This window comes from Bos indicus x Bos taurus, chromosome 23 (genome assembly GCF_003369695.1).
Source record: "Bos indicus x Bos taurus breed Angus x Brahman F1 hybrid chromosome 23, Bos_hybrid_MaternalHap_v2.0, whole genome shotgun sequence".
Classification (NCBI taxonomy): domain Eukaryota; kingdom Metazoa; phylum Chordata; class Mammalia; order Artiodactyla; family Bovidae; genus Bos; species Bos indicus x Bos taurus.
Window position 1 is genome coordinate 8204870 of NC_040098.1, and position 21310 is coordinate 8226179.

Consider the following 21310-nt stretch of genomic DNA (forward strand, 5'->3'; position numbering starts at 1 on the left):
TCCCATGGACGGAGGAGCCTGGTAGGCTGCAGTCCATGGGGTCGTGAAGAGTCGGACAGGACTGAGCAACTTCACTTTCACTTTTCACTTTTCTGCATTGGAGAAGGAAATGGCAACCCACTCCAGTGTTCTTGCCTGGAGAATCCCAGGGACGGGGGAGCCTGGTGGGCTGCCGTCTCTGGGGTCGCACAGAGTCGGACACGACTGAAGCAACTTGGCAGCAGCAGCAGCAGCAACACACCTATTAGAATGGCTTTTATCAAAAAGACAACGAATAACAATGGTTGGCAAGAATGTGGAGAAAAGCAAACACTTGTGCACTGTTGGTGGGAGTGTAAATTTGTGCAACCACTATGAAAAACCCTATGGAATTTGCTGAAAAAATTAAAAAGAGAACTACCTTATGACCCCCCAATTCCACTTCTTGGTATTTGTCTAAAGAAAATGAAAAAACTAAATTAAAAAGATATATGCACCCCCATGTTCATTGCAGTACTATTTATAACAGCCAAGATACGGAAGCAACCTAAGTGCCTGTCAATGGATGAATGGATAAAGAAAATGTAATATAGAAACATCTACTTCTGGTTTGTTGACTACACCAAAGCCTTTGACTGTGTGGATCACAGCAAACGGTGGAAAATTCTTAAAGAGATGGGATTACCAGACCACCTTACCTGCCTCCTGAGAAATCTGTATGCAGGTCAACAGGCAACAGTTAGAAATGGACATAGAACAACAGACTGGTTCCAAATAGGGAAAGGAGTACGTCAAGGCTGTATAATGTCATCCTCTTTGGACATGAGATCATTCCCTGATGGCTCAGATGGTAAAAAAAAATCTGCCTATGATGCAGGAGACCCAGGTTCGATCCTTGGATCAGGAAAAACCCCTGGAGAAGGGAATGGCTACCCACTCCAGTATTCTTGCCTGGAGAATCCCATGGACAGAGGAGCCTGGTGGGCTACAGTCCATGACGTCGTAAAGAGTCAGACACGACTGAGTGGCTAACACTTTCACTTTCACAACACAATGAATGAAAGTGGAATTAGAGAGAAGATAAGGGATTCAGAGCTGTTCACAACCAGAAGTGAAAGAGCTTTACGAGGTTTGATTATTCAGTAGACTATAACACAAGGTGCAATATAATTGGTTGAGAGTGTGGACTCCGGGGTCAGGCCTGGATTCCAAGTCCAATTCCACCACTGTGCAACCTTGGGAAAGTCCTTTAATCTCTTTGAGACTCAGTTTTCTCATACATACAATGGGTATAAGGGTAAACAACCTCAAAGGGTTGAGGATAAGCATTAAAAATGATAACACATGGAAAAGACTTCACGTATTTCCTACACATATTGTAGGAACATATTGTGTACACATATGTACACAGTAGCTGTTATCAAAATTTTATTAAAACTGTTAATTAGGGAACAGTGCTCTGCTCCCCCATATCCTAGTGGTCCCCAAAATATCAGACCCTGGTGGGAATTGAGAAAAAGACAGGGAAGGGCAAACTCATGAATAGTTATGTATCTCAAAGAACAATCCAAAGACTGATCAGACAGCCAGCAAAATAGTCATGGTGATTATCTCTGGGACACGAAACAGTGCATAATTTTACTTTTCTCCTTCTCCTTTAGATTCTTTTCTCTTTTCTCCTTTAGACTGTCTCTATTGTCTAAATTTACTGTTAGGTAGGTAGAATAGGGAAAAGGAGTCCAAAATGGCAGTGGCTAAAAGACAAGGAAGGTCCGAGGACCAGAGTGAAGACTTCAGGCAGAACAAACAGAACAAACAGCACTCCTGGCTAAGCCCAATTTGCATAGGGCAGGCCCAGGTGGAGGAAAAAACATATAAAAGGAGGAGCCAAAGCGCTTTCTCTCGGACTCTCTCTCCCGCGTGCATGCGCGCGCTCTCTCTGTCTTTCTCTCTCTCTCTTTCTCCCTCCCCACACACTTCTCCACTCTCTTCTCTTCAAGTCTTGGATTCTCCTCCTATCTTATAAATAAAATAGAGCTGTAACACTGATTTGCCTAAGAGCTGTAGCACGGTTTGTCCAAGACCTGAGAGCTGTGACGCGCCAAGGGCTTTAATGTCCGTTGCTCCAAATCTTTGTTGTGACAAGACAAAGAACCGAGGAACATACACTCGCGTGACATTTACTATACAAATGTATGCTATTTATGTAAGAAAAAAATAGTTTTAAATATCTTCAAGATGCCACAATACAATACTCAGCACCAGGCAAAGCTCTGTTCGTCAAGTAACTGAGAGAGTCATTTCCTAGGCAGGTCGATAAGGAGTCTAGGGGTTCCCAAGGAGAGAGGGGTCTGGAATTCTCAAGGAGGAAGAAAGGACAAACTTTTTTTTCTTTCTCCACATTCCTTAGGATTAAATAACAATAATGTATCCTGCCTAAGGACAGTCTCTGGATTAAGGACAGTCTCTGGTTTAAACCTTCTATTATCTTAAAATGTAAATTATGGGAGTAGGTCTGACAAGGTCTTTACAACCTCCAGACATTCTTTGGATTATATAACTTCATTGTTATCACTAGCAAGTGGGTACTCTTTCTGCCCCCTTCTGATGCCTATGTCAGAAGCTTTCTCTATCTCCTTTATACTTTAATAAAACTTTATTACACAAAAGCTCTGAGCGATCAAGCCTTGTCTCTGACCCCGGATTGAATTCTCCGGGGGCCAAGAATCCCGGTGTCTTCGCGTGATTCAACAACAACCTTTCATCTTGGGGGCTCGTCCAGGATCCTTCAGGACAAGGTAAGGATGCTTGGAGCTTTAGTTCTTTGTTCTCTTAGCGAACACGTTTTCTGCTGTGCTTTACTAACTCTATGGTGTGCTTGTGTGAATGAATGACAGGCTCTGCATGAAGCAAGTAAGGAGCCCTGCTCTGCGGTTCCACGGTGATCTCATATGGCTTATGGCAGAAACCTGTCAGGGCATTATACCGACCTGCCAGTGCCAAGAGGCACCCAATGTCTCCTTCAGGAACCGACCAGAAATGGGCAAAGCATGTGGACCGAACCCTCCTTTCTCAGTCAAACTTTTCGGTCCCTTTGACCATTTCATAACTCCTTGGGAATTAGAAGTACTAACCTAATCTATTGGATATAGACTTTCAAGGGACTTGTGATCTATACTGTTACTGTATACTGTGGCTTAGGTCCAAAACTTGGATTGGTAGTCAAGAAAGCGCCTAGCCTCGCTAGGAATCGAAAGTTTGGAAGCTAGATGGAGCTCTAGCTCCCAGAACATCTCTGAGGTTAAAGGTTACTCAGATTGGGACTGCAATGGGTTTTTTTTTCTTTGGTAACGCCAGCTCTTAGTGGATCAGAGGAGGCTGTTATACTGGTGTGGTGATGCTTGGAAAGAACATCTCAGTTTTGTTGGGGGCCAGAGTGAGGCACTCCGCCCGTGGCAAAGGTCATGAGGAAGGAGGCTCGACATACGCAAAGGCGGGATTGAGCCTCAGGAGTCCCCCTGGAAATCCTCGAGCATCAACCCCCATAACCAGAGCCTGCCTACTTTACTACTTTGTGCTCTCACCTACACCTCTGACTTTACGGGGGGCTGTCCCCCACCACCTCTTTCGGAGAAGGAGTTAACTTAGAGCTCCAGTTAATAAAAACTCCTGGGTGTGACAAGAGTGTTTTAACCTACAAACTCCTCTGAAGGTTCTCTAGCCTGCCTGACAGGCTTGTCCAGCCACATGTGATTGCTCACAGCCTCCCAACTGTGAGAGGCACGAGATGCTTTAAACCTTCTAAAAACAGGTTCCTTAGAAAAATTAGAAAACTGTTAGTATAAGTATAATGGGTTGATTAAAAATTGTATTGGTTAATTGTATTGGCTCAAACATTTGTTGAGCCAATGTTTGTTGCTAAGTCTCCATATCCCCTGCCCTTATACACATTAATGAATATATAGAAGAAATAAGTATTAACCTTTGATATTAATCACGTTAGACCTTAGGCTAAGTAAATTCTTTCCTTAACTAAAACCCACTATACCCTCACCCTATAGGAATGTAACTTTATTTGGGTGGCATCTGTTTTAAGAATAATCACCCCTGGAGAAATAAGTGTCCTGGTTGACTGACCGCTGTCACAAGGAGAGGGTCATAAATTGTCAGCAGGCCCCCCTGGCCAGAAGATGATGTAACACCCCTAAGACCTCTGTATACATTTGTATGAAGCACCTGACTTTAATACAAGTCAGGACTGCTGTCCCTGTGTGACTTTTGCCTAACATCTCAGTGTATAAAAACAGACTCTGGAAAATAAAGAATTGGGATCAGTTCCTCCAAATACTGGTCTCCCCATGTCTCTCTCTCTCTCAAACTCTGGCTGAGTCTCCATCTGGAGCGCGGAACCCACCAAGCTTACTAATTTTGCCTGGGCTTCTAAGATCTGACCGGGGAGGCCTCAGTGTCTCCTCTCCTTTGGGAGAACAGAAGGACGCCTGCGGCCTACGTAAGTGGTGCAAACTTCTTGTCTTGAAGTTTTATTGGTCTCCCGCATAAACCAAGCTACTCAGCCTCTTTTCTCCACTGAATTTTCCTACCGAGCTATCCTTATTCTATTACTCTTTACATCTTTAATTAATATCTAATTGAAGCTATTGTATCCTGATCCTCGCCGATGCTGTCCCCGCTTCGAATACTCTGGATCAGCCGGGGCTGGACCCCGGCACAGTTTTATATTCACGTCGGTCTTGTTGTAGTCAGGAAATACTCAGGGTCATGCACAGGCACTCAGGTGACGAATGTTTCCCCTAGTAGTCTTAGCTTGGGAGGCATTCCGGAAGGTTACTCTGATTCACCCCGGGTGACATCAGAGGCAAGCAAGGTTAAAGGTGAAGAGCTGGACGTCAAGTAGGGATGCTATCAAGTCTACCCCTGGTACATCCCCACCCCATCTCGGTGGTAGAATCGGGAGGGATGCAGACTGCGCCTGCGCCGGTAAGGGACAGACTAAGTCCGACCAGGAAGGAAAAGCTTTTGGTGTAACGTCTGTCTACACCCCCATCTAGAGCAGGGAGGGACGCCTCCGGTAGAAAAACGGCGCTGGTCGCTTTTTTTCTCTCTTACAGATGGGAGCTAACAATTCCAGCCTCACTTCTTTGAACTGTATCCTGAAAAACTGGGATAGATTTGATCCCCAGGGCTTAAAGAAGACACACCTGGTCTTCCTATGTGATACTGCATGGCCACGGTATCCATTGGAGGACGGCGAATGGTGGCCAGTTGGAGGGTCTCTTAAGTATAATACTGTTCTACAATTAGACCGGTTCTGTAAGGAACAGGGAAATGGGTAGAAGTAGCATATGTGTTGCCCTTTTTCTCTGCGAAATATGCCAGACTTATGTCCTAAGGGTATAGATTTGGGCGTGAAACCTTCAGCTCCCTCCTGTCCTCTTACTTTGCCCCCATACCTAGGACTCCAAGTTGAGCAAACTGAAAGCCAGAGAACCCCCCTCAGAAGGGCTGCCTTGGTCTCAAACTGCCCACGTGGAGGTCCAAACAACTCCTGTCTCAGTACGACCTCAGACTACTCCGGTTTCAGTAGAAACTCAGACCATCGAAGTAAGAGATGAGATGGAGGACAGGAGACAAAGAGAAGAGGAAAAACAGGTTTCTCCAATCTATCCCTGGGATTATATGCACAGAGCAGCCAGAGAGACTGAGGAACAGCCACACAAGCTGTTGCCTCTTTATGAAACACCCACTGGGAGAAATAATCAGTCTGTGAGAGTTAATAAGCCTTTCTCTTATCAAGAAACACAAAGAATCAAGGAGGATCTGGGAGACTATTTAGAGGACCCAGAAAAATATATTAGAGCTTTTAAAGGTGTTACTCTGTTTTATGACCTCACTTGGAAGGATGTGATGTATATCTTGAGACAAACGCTGACTCCCGAGTCAAAGACTCGAATTTTGGGAAAAGCGGTTGCTTATGGAGATGAATGACTTGGTAATGCATCAGTAGGGAAGAGGGAGAATGAGATAGCGGCCCTCCCCACTGGGAATCAGGCAGTCCCAACTATAGAACCAGAGTGGGACTACAACACAGCTAAAGGAAGATGGGATCAGAGTCAATTTGTTAGATGTATTCTTGAAGGACTTAGGCAGGCGCGTTCTAAGCCTTTAAACTATGGCAAATTGGCAGACATAGAACAGGAGGGGAAGGAAGCTCCTGGTAAATTCCTAGATAGACTGAGAGAAGGCCTTCACAGATTCACTGAGATTGATCCCGAAAGTGAAGAGGGAAAAGTGATCTTAAAGGATAGATTTCTCACTCAGTCGGCTCCAGATATCCGATGTAAGCTATTAAAACAGGCGTATGGACCAAATCAGTCTTTAGATACTCTGTTACAACTGGCTCAGACAGTCTATTATGATAGGGAATATGAGCAAAAGAAAGGCAAAAAAAGACAAAGGAAAAGGCGGAAGCCTTCACCATGGCTATGAAAAATGTTCTTAAACAGCCTGAGAAAAATGCCCAGAGGGGCCCAGGTGAAAAGGGATGGGCTTGCTATTACTGTGGAAAGGAGGGGCACCTCAAGCGGGATTGCCCTCAGGCATTTAAGCTGCCCCCGGCTCCATGTCCGGTCTGCAAGAGACCACACTGGAAGAGAGACTGCCCCCAGAGGCATAGGTCTCCAGGGTCGGACTCTCAAGACAATCAGGACTAAAGGTGCCCGGGGGTCCCCACACAAGCTCCCGTCCTAATTACACCTGAGGAGCCCCGGGTATCAATAATTGTGGGGGGCCAATACGTCGATTTCCTTTTAGATACTGGGGCAACTTATTCTGTGCTTACTGAAGCCCCTGGCCCACTTTCTTCCTGATCCGCTTCAGTAATGGGGACTGTCTGGACGAGCCAAAAGGTATTATTTCAGTTATTCTTTATCTTGCAACTGGGATTCTGTGCTATTTTCACACGAGTTTCTGATCGTGCCAGAATCTCCCTCACCCCTTTCGGGAAGGGATATACTGAACAAGGTCCATGCCTCTGTTTTCATGAATATGAAGCCCTTCCTTTCTCTCCCTTTAGTTGAACAAAATGTAAATCCTAGAGTATGGGCTGATGGAAAATCTGTGGGTCGAGCACAAAATGCTATTTCTGTAGTTGTTAAGGTCAAAGACCCACACGTATTTCCACATAAGAAGTAGTATCCACTGAAACCTGAAGTTAAGGAAGGGTTAAAACCCATCATCGAAAATTTAAAGGAGCAGGGACTATTAATTCCCTGTAACAGTCCTTGCAACACTCCTATTTTGGGTATAAATAAATCAAATGGTAAATGGAGACTAGTTCAAGATTTACGAATAATAAATGAGGCTGTAGTTCCTTTACACCCCGTGGTGCCTAATCCTTATACTCTATTGTCTGAAATTCCTGAACGGGCCAAATATTTCTCAGTAATTGATTTAAAGGATGCCTTCTATTCAGTGCCTTTGGCGGAAGAAAGTCAATTTCTATTTGCCTTTGAAGACCCTACGCAGCCAGCTTCTCAGTTAACCTGGACAGGTTTGCCCCAGGGATTTTGTGACAGTCCTCACTTATTTGGACAAAGTTTGTCACGGGATCTACAAAACTTTAATAGCTCTGAAGTGGTGGTGTTACAATATGTAGATGATATTTTGCTCTGTGCTGAGACAGAGGAAGCTTGTTCGCGAGCCTCAGAAGATTTCTTAAACTTTCTGGCAGGCTGTGGTTACAAGGCGTCAAGAGAAAAGGCTCAGCTTTGTCAACAATTGGTTAGATATCTGGGCCTAATCATATCAGAAGGGACTAGGGCCATAGGCCCTGAAAGAATTAAACCTATACTAAATCATCCCCTACCTATGACTTTAAGACAATTGAGAGGATTTGGGGGAATCACAGGTTACTGTCGCATTTGGATTCCCGGTTATGGGGAACTTGCCCGGCCTTTATATAAACTTATAGCTGAAACTCAGCAGGCCCAAACCGACAAACTGGTTTGGTCTCCAGAAACTCAAAAGGCTTTTAAGGTTCTTCGGACTGCTCTCCTGCAAGCTCCAGCTCTGAGCTTGCCCACAGGGTCAGAATTTAATTTGTTTGTCACTGAAAGAAAAGGTGTGGCACTGGGAGTTTTGACACAACCCGAGGGCCTCACCAGCAACCTATTGCTTATCTAAGCAGAGAATTAGATGTAGTTTCACGTGGGTGGCCCCACTGCCTAAGAGTAATTGGGGCAGCGGCTTTATTAGCACCTGAAGCTTTAAAAATAATTAATGGACGAAACCTTACTGTACTGACTTCTCATGATGTGAGTGGAATATTAAATTCTAAGGTTAATATTTGGATGACAGACAGTAGGCTTCTTAAATATCAGTTATTGTTGTTAGAAGGACCAATAACTAAGCTTAAAGTTTGTGGAAATCTAAATCCTGCCACTTTCCTTCCTGAGAAGGAAAATCAAACACCTGATCACGATTGTTCTCAATTCCTAACTTTAAACTATGCAGCTCGGGAGGATCTAAAGGATACCCCACTAGACAATCCTGACATGGAAATATTTACAGATGGCAGTTCTTTTGTTCGGGATGGAAAGTGTAAAGCAGGTTACGCCGTGGTGACTGCTAAACAGGTTTTGGAAGCAAAATCTCTCCCCTAGGGAACCAGTGCTCAGTTAGCTGTGCTTGTGGCTCTGACCCGAGCTCTAGAGTTAAGCAAAGGGCAGCGGATGGGCCTGATAATCTATGTGAGTCTACTTCTGCTGACTCCAAAAATCCTGAGTCTGCCGTTTGAGCCTCAAGACAATGCCTTCCTGTCCTGGGCTCACTCCTACGCTGCATTCCACAATCGGTCTAACTGCTGGGTCCGTGGAGCACTCCCCTCTTCATCAGTGGAAGGCTTCTGGAGGTGGACATCTCCACTTCAAGGAAAAGACTTTCTCCAAGTCTGTGAATACCTTCGACAACAATCACATGCAATGCCTCTTCTTCATCTGATGACATCTACCAACCTTAAAATGGACTGATGCAGCACTTTGCACTTTAACTATGTACATAATGTGACTTTTAATTTCGATTTTAACTTGTTTTAATGACTGTGTTGCCTGCATCCGTAACTGTATAACTGGATTTGTTTCTAGCCGCTTGAAAGCTTTTAAGTTACAAATGGTTGCTCAAACTCCTGCTACTGCTGCAGCTTCCTCCAACTACTATTTGGGGCCCCTAGATCAGATATCCTCAATATGAGGATTAGGAGAATATGTTGCCTCACCAATTTAGGGACAACGTCCCTTGTCAGCTTGGAAGCAGTTATGGAACGAGAACAACACCCCTTTTCCCTAGGCAACATAATTCTCCTAAAAGAAAAGGGGGGAATGAGAGAGTCATTTCCTAGGCAGGTTGATAAGGAGTCTAGGGGTTCCCAAGGGGAGAGGGGTCTGGAATTCTCAAGGAGGAAGAACGGACAAACTTTTTTTTCTTTCTCCACATTCCTTAGGATTATATAACAATAATGTATCCTGCCTAAGGACAGTCTCTGGATTAAGGACAGTCTCTGGATTAAACCTTCTGTTATCTTAAAATGTAAATTATGGGAGTAGGTCTGACGAGGTCTTTACAACCTCCAGACATTCTTTGGATTATATAACTTCATTGTTAACACTGCTGCTGCTGCTAAGTCGCTTCAGTTGTGTCCAACTCTGTGCGACCCCATAGATGGCAGCCCACCAGGCTCTCCCATCCCTGGGATTCTCCAGGCAAGAACACTGGAGTGGGTTGCCATTTCCTTCTCCAATGCATGAAAGTGAAAAGTGAAAATGAAGTCGCTCAGTCGTGTCTGACCTTAGCGACCCCATGGACTGCAGCCTAGCAGGCTCCTTCATCCATGGGAGTTTCCAGGCAAGAGTACCGGAGTGGGGTGCCATTGCCTTCTCCATTGTTAACACTAGCAAGCGGGTACTCTTTCTGCCCCCTTCTGATGCCTATGTCAGAAGCTTTCTCTATCTCCTTTATACTTTAATAAAATTTTATTACACAAAAGCTCTGAGCGATCAAACCCCGTCTCTGGCCCCGGATTGAGTTCTCCTCCTCCAGGGGGCCAAGAATCCCAGTGTCTTCGCGTGATTCAACAACAACCTTTCATAACTAAGGTTCCTGGATGCAGACAGATACCACGCCTCCCGTCCCCCGCCCTCCCACGGCCCCAGCAGAAGTACCCACGGTCTAAATCCAGCTCCAAAAACAACCAGCCAGGGGAACACACCCAGGGAAAGCCAAGGCAGGAGCTACTCCGGGTCGCTGAGATGGCCCTGGGCGGGGCCGGCTGTGTCTGGGGTCTCCACGTTCCGGTTCTGCTGCACCAGCCAGGAGTAGAGGTCCTGCCCGTCCATGAGCTGCTCGGGGCCCTGCAGCCGCCCCTGCCTCAGCACCAGGACCTGGTCGGCGCTCTGAACCGTCTGCAGCCTGTGGGCGATCACCAGCACCGTGCGGGTCCCCTGTGCTCTCCAGTCCTGCAGCTGAAGGGGGAGGATCGCGATGCCCCGGGTGCCGGGTCAGAAGGGGCTGGAGGCCCGGGCCCACGGGGCTTAGGGGGAAGAGGCGTGAGCCACGAGAAGGTAGCACAGAGCAGAAGGGCAAGGTCAGCTGCCCTCCTCCCTCCGCAGGGTCAGGCAGCCTCAGAGGATCGGGGAGGTCCCCGCCCGGCCCCAACCCCAAGAGGGGTCCCGCCGCCCCGCACTCACAGCCTGCTCACACTCCACGTCCAGGGCACTAGTGGCTTCATCCAGGATGAGGACGCGGGGGTCCCGCACGAGGGCCCGGGCGATGGCCAGGCGTTGCTTCTGCCCCACGGCCAGCTGGCTGCCTTTCTCCCCCACCTCTGAGGAGACCGAGAAACCCCCTCTCCTCAGAGGCAGGGGCCCAGACAACGCCCGCGTCACAGGCGCGGCTGGTACTTCCACGGGCACCGCTCCGGAGGACGAGCGCCCGTGGACGGGGGTGGGGCGGGGGACCTCCGCGGCGGCCGCTCCTCTGGGAACACAGGCTCCCGAGGGGGTCGGGAGGCCACAGCGCCCACTTCGCGCGCGCAGGGGGCGACGCCGTGGCCGCAGGTACCTGTATCGAGCCCGAGCTCCAGCTCGCGGATGAACTCCTCCGCGCGGGCCGCCCGGGCCGCAGCCAGCACCTTCTCGTCGCTGCAGCCCTTCAGGCCGTAGGTGATGTTGTCCCTCACCGAGCCCGAGAACAGCACGGGCTCCTGCCCTACCAAGACCACCTGAGCGGAGGCGACGGGAGCAGAGGGCTGTGCATCATCGCCCGCGGCAGGGACCCGCCCTTCCTCCCCGCCCGCCCCGCTCACCACGGACCCCTTGGGTTCCCGCCCCACGCCCCTCCCCTGCCCTCTGCCCACCCTTCTCCGTCCTCCCCACCTGACGGTGCAGGTAGTGGTGCTCATACTCGGAGACCGGCTTCCCGTCCAGCAGCACCTGGCCCTCGGTGGGCTGGTACAGATTCTGCAGCAGCGCGGCCACCGTGCTCTTCCCAGACCCGTTAGGCCCCACCAGCGCCGTCATCTGCCCAGGACTCAGGGTGAACGTCAGACCCTAGAACAGCCGGGGAAGAGTCAGAGGCCTGCCCCTTCCCCCGGCCTCCCCTCTCCTTGGAGGCCGATCATCCGCGCGGGGAGTCAGGGGCCCAGTCTCCTCCCATCGGGCACCTGGAGCGCAGGCTGGTCGGGGCGACTGGGATACGCAAAGGAGACGTTCTGGAAATTCACTCTGCCCTGCAGAGTGGGTGGGGCCAGAGTCCCCGGTGGAGGCAGATCTGGCTTTCGGTCCAGGTAGCGGAACACCTTCTCGGCTGCCCCCACGTTGCTCAGCATGTCCCCAAACATGTACACCAGAGTCTGCAAAACAGGAAGGCGGGGCTCAGCTAAGCAAAGGCAGCTGGGCCACGAACCAGCTTCCCAGCTCCTCACACAGCCCCGCCACACTCCACCCCAGCTAGGCTTCTCCCCTTGTCCCAAAAAAGATCACCACCTTTAATTTTTAAAGATTAAAAAAAAAAAAAAAACTTTCTTAGAAAAGATTTTTTAACTGGAGAAAGGAATGGCAACCCACTCCAGTATTCTTGCCTAGAAAATTCCATGGACAGAGGAGCCTGGCGGGTTGAAGACTGGGATGCAACTGAGCAACTAACACTCACTTTCCTGAATAATGAGGCAGATGGCTTCCATATGAGATAACTAGTATAAGAGTCTTAAAAAAAAAAAAAAAAGATTTTTACAAAAAATGTTGGCTGCCCCAGGTGGCAAGTGGGACCCTAGTTGCCCCACCAGGGATCAAACCCATGCATCCTGCAGTGGGAGCACAGAGTCCTAACAACTGGACTATCAGGAGTAAGTCTGCAATTTGACTCAAGATGGGCACCAACACCCCATTATTCCAATTTGTACTGTAAAGGATGGAAACATCTTTGCCCCTCCCATCCAGCATCACCTTCATCTCCAGACCTTTCCAGCTACTGTGCTGTGTTACTTGTACACAGCTGTCTAGCCTGGTGAGACAGGGACTCCTTAAATGCAAGCACTGTGCCCACCTCATCTTTGCAGCCACCAGACTGCCTCACACAGCTCTCCACACGTAAGAGGTGTTTATAAAAGTTATAAACTAAAGCCCAAGGTGCAGTAACTAATTACTTTTCAAAACTAGTTTATATAAGGAGGGTGTCCCAGGAGGCTCACTGGTAAAGAATCTGCCTGCCAATGCAGGAGACAAAGGTTCAATTCCTGGTCAGGAGGGCATGGCAACCCACTCCAGTGTTCTTGCCTTAATATCCCATGGACAGAGGAGTCTGGCGGGCTACAGTCCATGGGGTTGCAAACAGTCGGACAGGACTGAGGGAGTGAGCACACGTCTATAGGGAAAGAACTAAATACTCATTCTGCCTTTCCTAATCAAACTATACCCCTCAGCAGCTTATCAGCACATGAGAAGACATCTCCCCTGAGAGATGCATCCTGGCTAATAAATGAAGGAATGACAGAGTGTCACCATTTTTGCAACCCTGAATAATTCAATAGATCGTGACACTAAGCTTTATTGATTGTTGCCACCACAGATGTATATGAGAGAGGAAAAAAGAGATCAATATAATACATATCTCTATGAAACATGTGGAAATCTGACCACTGACTGTATTTGGTGAGGTTATTGTTAATTTTTGTGGTATGATCATGGCTTTGTGGTTATATATTTGTAATGTTTACATTTAGAGATACATATTTACAGATGAAACCATATCTTGCCTCTGATTCAAAGTAATATGGATGGGGAGAAGTCGGTGGGTGGTACAGATGAAATAACATTGGCCATGAGTTGATAACTGTTAGATGCTGGGAGATAAAAAACAAGGTCCCATTGTATAGCACAGAGAACTATAGTCTATATCCTCTGATATATACACACAATTATATATTAAATAGATAACTAATAAGGACCTACTGTAGAGCACAGAGAGCTCTATTCAAAACCCTGTAATGACCTACATGGGAAAAGAATCTAAAAAAGAATGGAGATTGATTCATTTGCTGTACACCTGAAATTGTCATAACGTTGTTAACCGGCTATATACCAATATAAAGTAAAAAGTTGTCTTAAAAAAGTTAAACAAAAAGTAAAAAAAAAAAAAAGATGCTGAGTACAAGGAGGTTCACGTTTATAGATTTATCGTTTTCCTCTTTTTTTAACCCAAGTTTGAAATTTTAAATGACAATGAGTTGGGGTTATTTCAGTTTGTTTCTTTAAGGGAACAAATAGAAACCAAAGGAGGAAAATGAGAGCACGCACAGCTCCCGACTCACCTGCATGTAGTCACCCACGTCCTCCTGGTAAAGCAGGAAGGAGAGGAGCCCGCCGCGGGTGAGGTCCCCGGCCAGGATCTGCTGCAACGCACAGTTCAGCAAGAGCACCTTCATTGCCAAATGCAGCATCTGGAGGGAGAAGAAAGGAGAGCCTGAGGACCTTCCACTCTTTGGCCTCCCTGCCCCTAGAAGGAGACATTCCATCCGACACAAAAACACCTGTTATACTACATTCACTCCACTCTGTAACTATAATAAGTAATATAAACTTTGAAGATGTTGGAGCCAGGTGGCGAATGAAGGAGTAAATGGATGGATGCTTGACACAGAACGGTGAATGACAAACGCAGACTTTTCTTCGTTTAAGTATTTTGTGCTTTGTGCACAAAGGGGATTGAAAACAGGAGAGTGAGGTCCCCTGAAAAAACTAGGGGCTAACAAATCGCTCATCACCTACCTTCCAACAGAGAAGAGACACACGAAAAAGATGGCACCGGCAAAGGCATCGGGAACCCCAAGGACCCCCAACACCAGCCCCCACCTGTGCCCCTCCTCCAGCCCTCAGCTTCCTCACCCTCCTTAAGAGCAGATAGAGGGCCTGTTCCAGGTCCCGTTGCCACCACAGCCGCCGGCATCGTTCAAGGGCCTCCTTATAGCGACAGACCTCTTGCTCCTCGGCTCCAAAACTGCGCACAGTCTGCAACCCTCCAACCGACTCCCGCACCACCTGCCCAGCTCTTGCCGCAGCGTCCTGGATCTCCCAAAGGACTGCCTGGAACAGTGGGGCCAACGATGGAGCGGGCCAATTTGGCAGAAGACAGCCAACCCCCACAGCCCACTCCAGTCCCTTCACGCTAAGTGAAGTAAGACAGAGAAAGACAAATATTATATGATATTGTTTATATGTGCAATCTAAAAAAAATACAAGTGGATCTATGCACAAAACAGAAACAGACTCACAGACATAAAAAATAAAAAATTAAAAAAAACTTATGGTTACCAAATGTGGAGGAGGGGATACATTTGGAGTTTGAGGTTAACAGATATAAATCACTCACACAAAGTAGAGAAGCAACAAGGATTTACTGTATAGCACAGGGAACCACATTCAACATCTGAAAATCTCTCCCTCTCCCCCCACTCCTCTCTCAAAAACACACACGTTCACATAAAGTCCCTGGGACGAGGTCTTCCCTGGGGATTCCCCAGCATCCGCACATACCTGACGGCGGGCATTGTACACCTTTTCAGCCGCTATCATGAGAGGCACCTCGAACAGAGAGAGGAAGGTGAGTCGAGGTGACAGGTTGAGCATGAAGCCATAAAGTCCCAGCACTTTCACCAGGCTTCGAGACAGCACATTGGTGTTATAAGGAAGCCAGTTACTCATCAGTTTGGTATCCGAGCTCAGCCGGGAATTCAGCTCCCCTGGGCAGGACAGAGCAGGCAAGGAAACCATGTGTTGTAATGCAGAACCCCCAGAAATTCCATCCTGACCTCCCGATCATCTCACGGAGCCCCCCTTCCTTGCAGAGAGACAGGTCCCCAAAGAGAGAAAAACAGCTCCCGGCCCTGGCACCAAGGATGCAGGCAGGCCCAGCTGGGTGCAGGTAGGCGGCAGTAGGTGGGCAAGGAACATGCAGGGGGACCCCAGACCTGCACCCCAGGCCTTACCTGTCTTAGTCTCTTGGAAGAAAGGGAGGTCCTGGCGCAGGAGGGAAGAGAAAAGCATCTCCCGGATCCGCAGGTTGATTCTGGACATGGTGAAGGTGAAGATGCTTCCTCGGCAGCCTGCACACAGAGAGCTGTGGGGAAAGAGGGTTGGAGGATGAAGGAGAGAGAGATGCAGAGAGGAAGGGGGAGGGAAGGAGAAGAAAAAGCACAGAAGGAAAAGAAGTACAAAGTTGGGGGTAGTATATCAAGACAGCAGAAGAGAAACAAATAAGAGACATGAGGGGCAGGAATCAACAGAGGAAGGAAAAAAGAGGACCCAGTGAGCCTCATCCTAGTCCCAACCCCTACCAAGTAGTTTGTAGACAGCAGATTCCTGGCTGTGTTGAAAAACAAAAGGGAAAGTAAATACAGTGGGAAAGAGTAAAGATGCTGGAAAGAAAGGTGACAAGGCTCAGAGTAAGAGCTTCCAAGACTGATAAGATGAGTTAGGGAAGAAGGGTCAGGATGAACAAACATGCCCCCCACCCTGACAATAGGCCAACTGTGGAAACAAACATGAGCTGGGAGGTCAGATCAGAAAAGAGAAACGGAACTTCACGGAGATAAAAATGCTCACAGGCAACTGAGAGACATTCCATTCCACACAAAAACACCTATTGTACTACACTCACTCGTATCTGAACTATAATAAGCAATATAAACTTTGAAGATGTTGGAGCCAGGCGGCGAATGGAGTAAATGGATGGATGCTTGATATAGACGGTGAATGAACTCATACAGGCTTTTTCTTCATTTAAGAGTTTTGTGCTTTGTGCACAAAGGGGATTGAAAACAGCAAAGTGAGGTCCCCTGTAAAAACTGGGGGCTAACAAATCGCTCATCACCTACCTCCCAACAGAGAAGAGACACACGAAAAAGATGGCACTGGCAAAGGCATCAGGATCAAAGTCGCCCCCCAGGATGTCAATCACACGGCCAAAATAGTAAGGGATCACGGTCTCACCTGCAACAGCCAGGAGGGCCCAGTCAGAGTGCGGCTGCTGAAGGGCCTCCTCCCAACCCCCAAGTCCCTGCGCCCTCTCCCCACTCACCCAACACGGCCAGAGAGAGGAAGGAGAAGGCGGCAACCAGGAAAGGCAGGTCAGGCCAGGACAGCTTCAGCAGCCTCCACATCAAGACTCTGTTCTCCTGGCCCTGCCCCTCCGCCTTGGCTCCTGGAGGGCTCAGCACGGCCCACAGGGCCCTGCTCAGCCCCACTGCCCCATACCCCAGCAGCAGCCAGGCCCAGGTGGCTGCAGCCACTCTGACCAGAGGGGCGCTCAAGGCCCCCAGGACAAGAGCCCTCAGGGAGAGAAACAGGGGGTTCACCAGGCAGAGGATCGGCAGCAGTGCTTCCACACCCCCCAGCAGCCCTCCCAGCCTCAGCAGCCCCCAAAGTCCACCGAGTCGCAAGGCGCCCTCCAGCCACAGGCCGGGAAGCCCGAGGGGAAGTAGGGCCCCCAGGGGCCCCTGCAGCAGCCAGAGCAAGGCCAAGTCCGCCAGCAGCAGGGAGGCCCAGGGTCTCAGGTCCGGGCGCCGCATGGCGAGATCTAGGGGTAGAAGAGAAGGACAGAGGTGGCTTCCAGTCCCTATCCCCACTCCCACTCTGCCCAAGCGTCCGCTGGCTTCCCTTTTTTTTTTTTTTAACCCTGTGCTGCCCTGAAAGATGCCCTGGGTACCCCGTCTCACCAGCACCCCCCTCCTAGGACCCAAGGCATTCGGCCTGACAGAGGGAGCTGGGAAGCCTGACTATCAGCAGCCTCGTCCTCTAAAACACGTCCCATGACCCCCTCCGCACACCCCGGCCCCGCCAGCAGCCGCCGAGTTCCCAGGGGCCAGACGATGCCCGCCGCGCTCCCCAGGCCCCGGGTCCAAAGGGGCGGGAGGCGGGGGCGCAGCGCGCGTGCCGGGCGGGCTGCGCCTGTGTCAGCGTTCCAGGTTTCCACGCGCACAAGCTCACCAGTGGCGGCTCCCGAGCTCTTTGCTGGCGTGCCGAGGGCTGAGCTCTGAGGTCCCCTCGCGCGGCCTCCGCTCCGTCTCGCCTCTTTTGGCAGGCGAGGCTCCCCCAGCCGGGGGCGGCCAGGCTCCTGGGCTTTCGCTTTTGCTTTCGCTTCCGCCTCGGCAGCCGCCGCCTGGTTGCGCGCCTGGCGGCCGGCCGGGGGCGCGCGACACCCGCGGAACGCAGGACCGGTGCCCGAGGCCGGCTCCGCGTGCCAGGGCGAGTCTACCACCCTCAGCCACAAGTACTCTGTCGTAGGAAACTACTGCACTTCTTAAAACTACGGTTAAGTAAGATGACGCTGTTTCAAGGATTGGGATGCTTTGCAATTGAAGAACCGCTGGATTTTCTTACCTCCGCTCTGAGGTGAGTGCAGCCATGAAATTAAGACGCTTGCTCCTTGGAAGAAAAGCTATGACCAACCTAGATAGCATATTAAAAAGCAGACACATTACTTTGCCAACAAAGGTCCGTCTAGTCAAAAACATGGTTTTTCCAGTAGTCATGTATGAATGTGAGAGTCGGACCATAAAGAAAGCTGAGCGCAGAAGCATTGATGCTTTTGAACTGTGGTGTTGGAGAAGACTCTTCAGAGTCCCTTGGACTGCAAGGAGATCCAACCAGTCAATCCTAAAGGAGATCAGTCCTGAATATTCATTGGAAAGACTGATGCTGAAGCTGAAATTTCAATACTTTGGCCACCTGATGCAGAGCTGACTCATTGGAAAAGACCCTGATGCTGGGAAAGATTGAAGGCAGGAGGAGAAGGGGATGGACGACAGAGGATGAGATGGTTGGATGGCATCACTGACTCAATGGACATGAGTTTGAGTAAGCTCCAGGAGTTGGTGATGGACAGGGAGGCATAGCGTGCTGCAGTCCATGGGTTGCAAAGAATCAGACACGACTGGGTGACTGAACTGAACTGAGCTGAACTGAGCCTATTTTGAGAACAGCCCTCTTTCCCCCATCCAAGTTCCAGTTGTGGGATCTTGGGGTTAAAAAAAAAGAGAGAGCAGAGACCAAGTGAGAAACAAGCAGGACTTCTGCAAAACAGAAGGCCCCTCCACTCTCACCAGGACCTGTGTGAGTTTCCACCTGCAGATTCTTATCTGAGAAGACACTCACCCCACATCTTCATGTCTTCCTCAGCAGAGCTCCTGAGCAAGCACGTGCTCAGAAGCCTCTAAATGTGTGCCTCAGTTATTTGGGGAGTGCCTTCATCATATGAGGAAAGTGGGCTTTGTTTCTTGGTCTACTCTAACACTGATTAGCTCAGTAATCAGGTTTCTATAGGTCCTACCAGACCCAGAGCCCATTTGTGGAACATGCAACTGGGTTTATTCCAGAAATAACTCTTCTAGTTGAAACTATCTCCCAGACTCAAAATGTCCCCCAAGGGAGGACCACTTGAATTCCAAACCACCCTCTTGGAATGTTGTTGGCACAATTACCATGAGTCACTTCAAATTTAGATTTGAAGTTAGGAAATTATTTAAACTTCTCCAACCCTGTTCATTCTGGAATTTTAAGGATCTCTCTCTAATTAAAAAAAAAAAAAAAAAAAAAAACTCCACACTCAGCTGCTTTCTACTTACAGGCTTTTCTCTTGATTAATTCTCCTGGGAAAGTGACACTGTGCTGCTTCTCCCTGCAGGCCCAACATAATTCAGAGAATCTCACAGTGGGGACCTCCCTAGCTGTCAAGTGGGACGTTTCTAATCCAGGAGACATGGTTCGATCCCTGGTGAAATGATTTTAATATTTAATAGAGGATTATCTGGCCTGATTTCAATAGACAGTCATTAAAAGAAGAGAAATAGAAACAATTGAGAAAATTGAACAACAAGTACATCACCAAATTGGGCTAACCAACATTCCGACTTAAACAGCTGGGAAGTCCCTCATTAACAGCAATCTGGAATCCTAGTTAGGAAAAGTTCCCGAGTGGTGCATCCACCCCACGAGTGAGACTTCGAATTGCAGTTTCCGGGGCTCCTGATTATAATTCCAAACCATAGACTGATATCATCATGAGTTTGTGTGCAAAAATACCTTTTTATAATGCTGTTTCTTTTACCTTGTGAGTCATAGGATTTCATTATATCTTGGGGGGGTTGGCCAGACCTCCAGGGGCTCAAGAATTCCAAGGTGCACCCCTTTCTCTTTTTTTAATATAATTTTATTTTTGGTTATTTTTGGCTGTGCTGGGTCTTTGTTGCTGCTCAGGCTTTTCTCTAGTTGTGGTGAGTGGGGGTACTCTCTAGTTGCTTGCGTGGGCTTTTCATTGCAGTGGCTTCTCTCGTTGCCAAGCACAGGCTCTAGGGCAGGAGGGCTTCGGTAGTTGTGGCTCCCGGGCTCAGCAGTTTGGCTCCGGGCTCTAGAGCACAGGCTCAGTGGCTGCAGCACTCGGGCTTAGTTCCTCTGAGACACGTGAGATCTTCCTAGATTGGGGATCAAACCCGTGTCTCCTGCATTGGCAGGTGGATTCTTCACCACTAAGCCACCAGGGAAGCCCCACCATTATCTTTATTTCAAGTGCCACCTGACTTGCTCTGCTTGAAGACAGCCACGGAATTGGGCAGTGTCCAGGCAGGTCAGAAGCAGGTCAGAGGCCTGCTCTCCTGCTTCTGAAGCCTGAACAAGACTACCTCCACTTTAATTTCCCTAACAGTCAGGGGACTAAAATCCCACATACCATGCAGCACAGCCGAAAGAAAAAGGAAATCTTACTATGCCTGTCTCATCTTTCTAACCGGTTACTTTTTCCTCATTTTTTCCCAACTTCAGGGAAGCCTCCTTTATCTCCTCTTCCACTTCAATCGCAGTCTTGTCATCTGGCAATGAGTGTGACCCATCATGAAACTGAATGGCTAACGTGCATCTTTTCATGTAATATCCACTCCACAGGAGGGAAGCGGGCAGGGCCCAACCTTTAAAGGAATGAAGGAGCCCAAGGACATAACACAAACTGACTGAACCAAACAGGTCCAAGATGGTGGACAAGTCGACTCACCCTAGATCTTGATCCTAGGTGAATGCTCACTGTAACACATAATCCAGGTAAATGACACTCCCACAAGGTGCCATGACAGTTCCAAGATCAACCAGCAAAGACCCATATGTGGGTGGGGGCCCAGTTCCTGGAAATCTCCACCCCTTCCCCAAAATAGTTGGAATAATCCTCCCACTCATTAGCCTATGAAGTTACCCAGCCCATGAAAGCTAACCGTACTACGTTTCAAGCCCATTCTTGCCTTCTGAGATGGCCCACACTCCATCTGTGGAGTGTGTTCCTCTCTGAATAAATCCACTTCTCATCTATCACTTTGTCTCTCACTGAATTCGTTCTTCAACGAGACGTCAAGAACCTGAGCTCCATTAAGTCCTTAAGCCAGGTGTGTGATCTGTCGGAAGATTCTGAGTTTTGTCTGGGTTCACACCCTGGCCACGTGTGTTCGAGTCCCAACCTGAGGTGAACGGTTTCATCTCCGTGGGGCTATATGAGGTAAATGGGGCTGTGTTCACAATTCGTGCACACATGTGAGGAGGAAACTTGTTCCTCCCATTCTAACGCAGTTAAAAACAGGTGTTCCAAGTGCCCTCCTCCAACATATCCAAACCATTAACAAGCAGCCACACAGGAGCCGCCTGGTTGAGAGCCCGCAGAAAGGACCCTAACCTCGGTTAAACACAGATAACACAGCCTTCCAGCGGTCCTGGAGGAATGAGAGTGGAAG

At 48.7% G+C, this 21310-nt stretch overlaps 1 protein-coding gene across 1 annotated transcript; it reads right to left on the reverse strand.

Annotated features, from left to right (window-relative positions):
• Positions 1-10009: 10009 nt before the first annotated feature.
• Positions 10010-17710, reverse strand: TAP2 (transporter 2, ATP binding cassette subfamily B member). Its single transcript, XM_027524276.1, has 12 exons — positions 17532-17710; positions 16624-17121; positions 16421-16535; positions 15533-15663; positions 15081-15286; positions 14433-14630; positions 13859-13987; positions 11714-11902; positions 11427-11600; positions 11113-11272; positions 10740-10876; positions 10010-10514 (listed from the first exon to the last, which is right to left on the reverse strand). The coding sequence occupies exons 2-12, from the start codon at positions 17111-17113 to the stop codon at positions 10284-10286; spliced, it is 2160 nt and encodes a 719-aa protein (XP_027380077.1). The 5' UTR covers positions 17114-17121; positions 17532-17710; the 3' UTR covers positions 10010-10283.
• Between the last annotated feature and the right edge of the window lie 3600 nt (positions 17711-21310).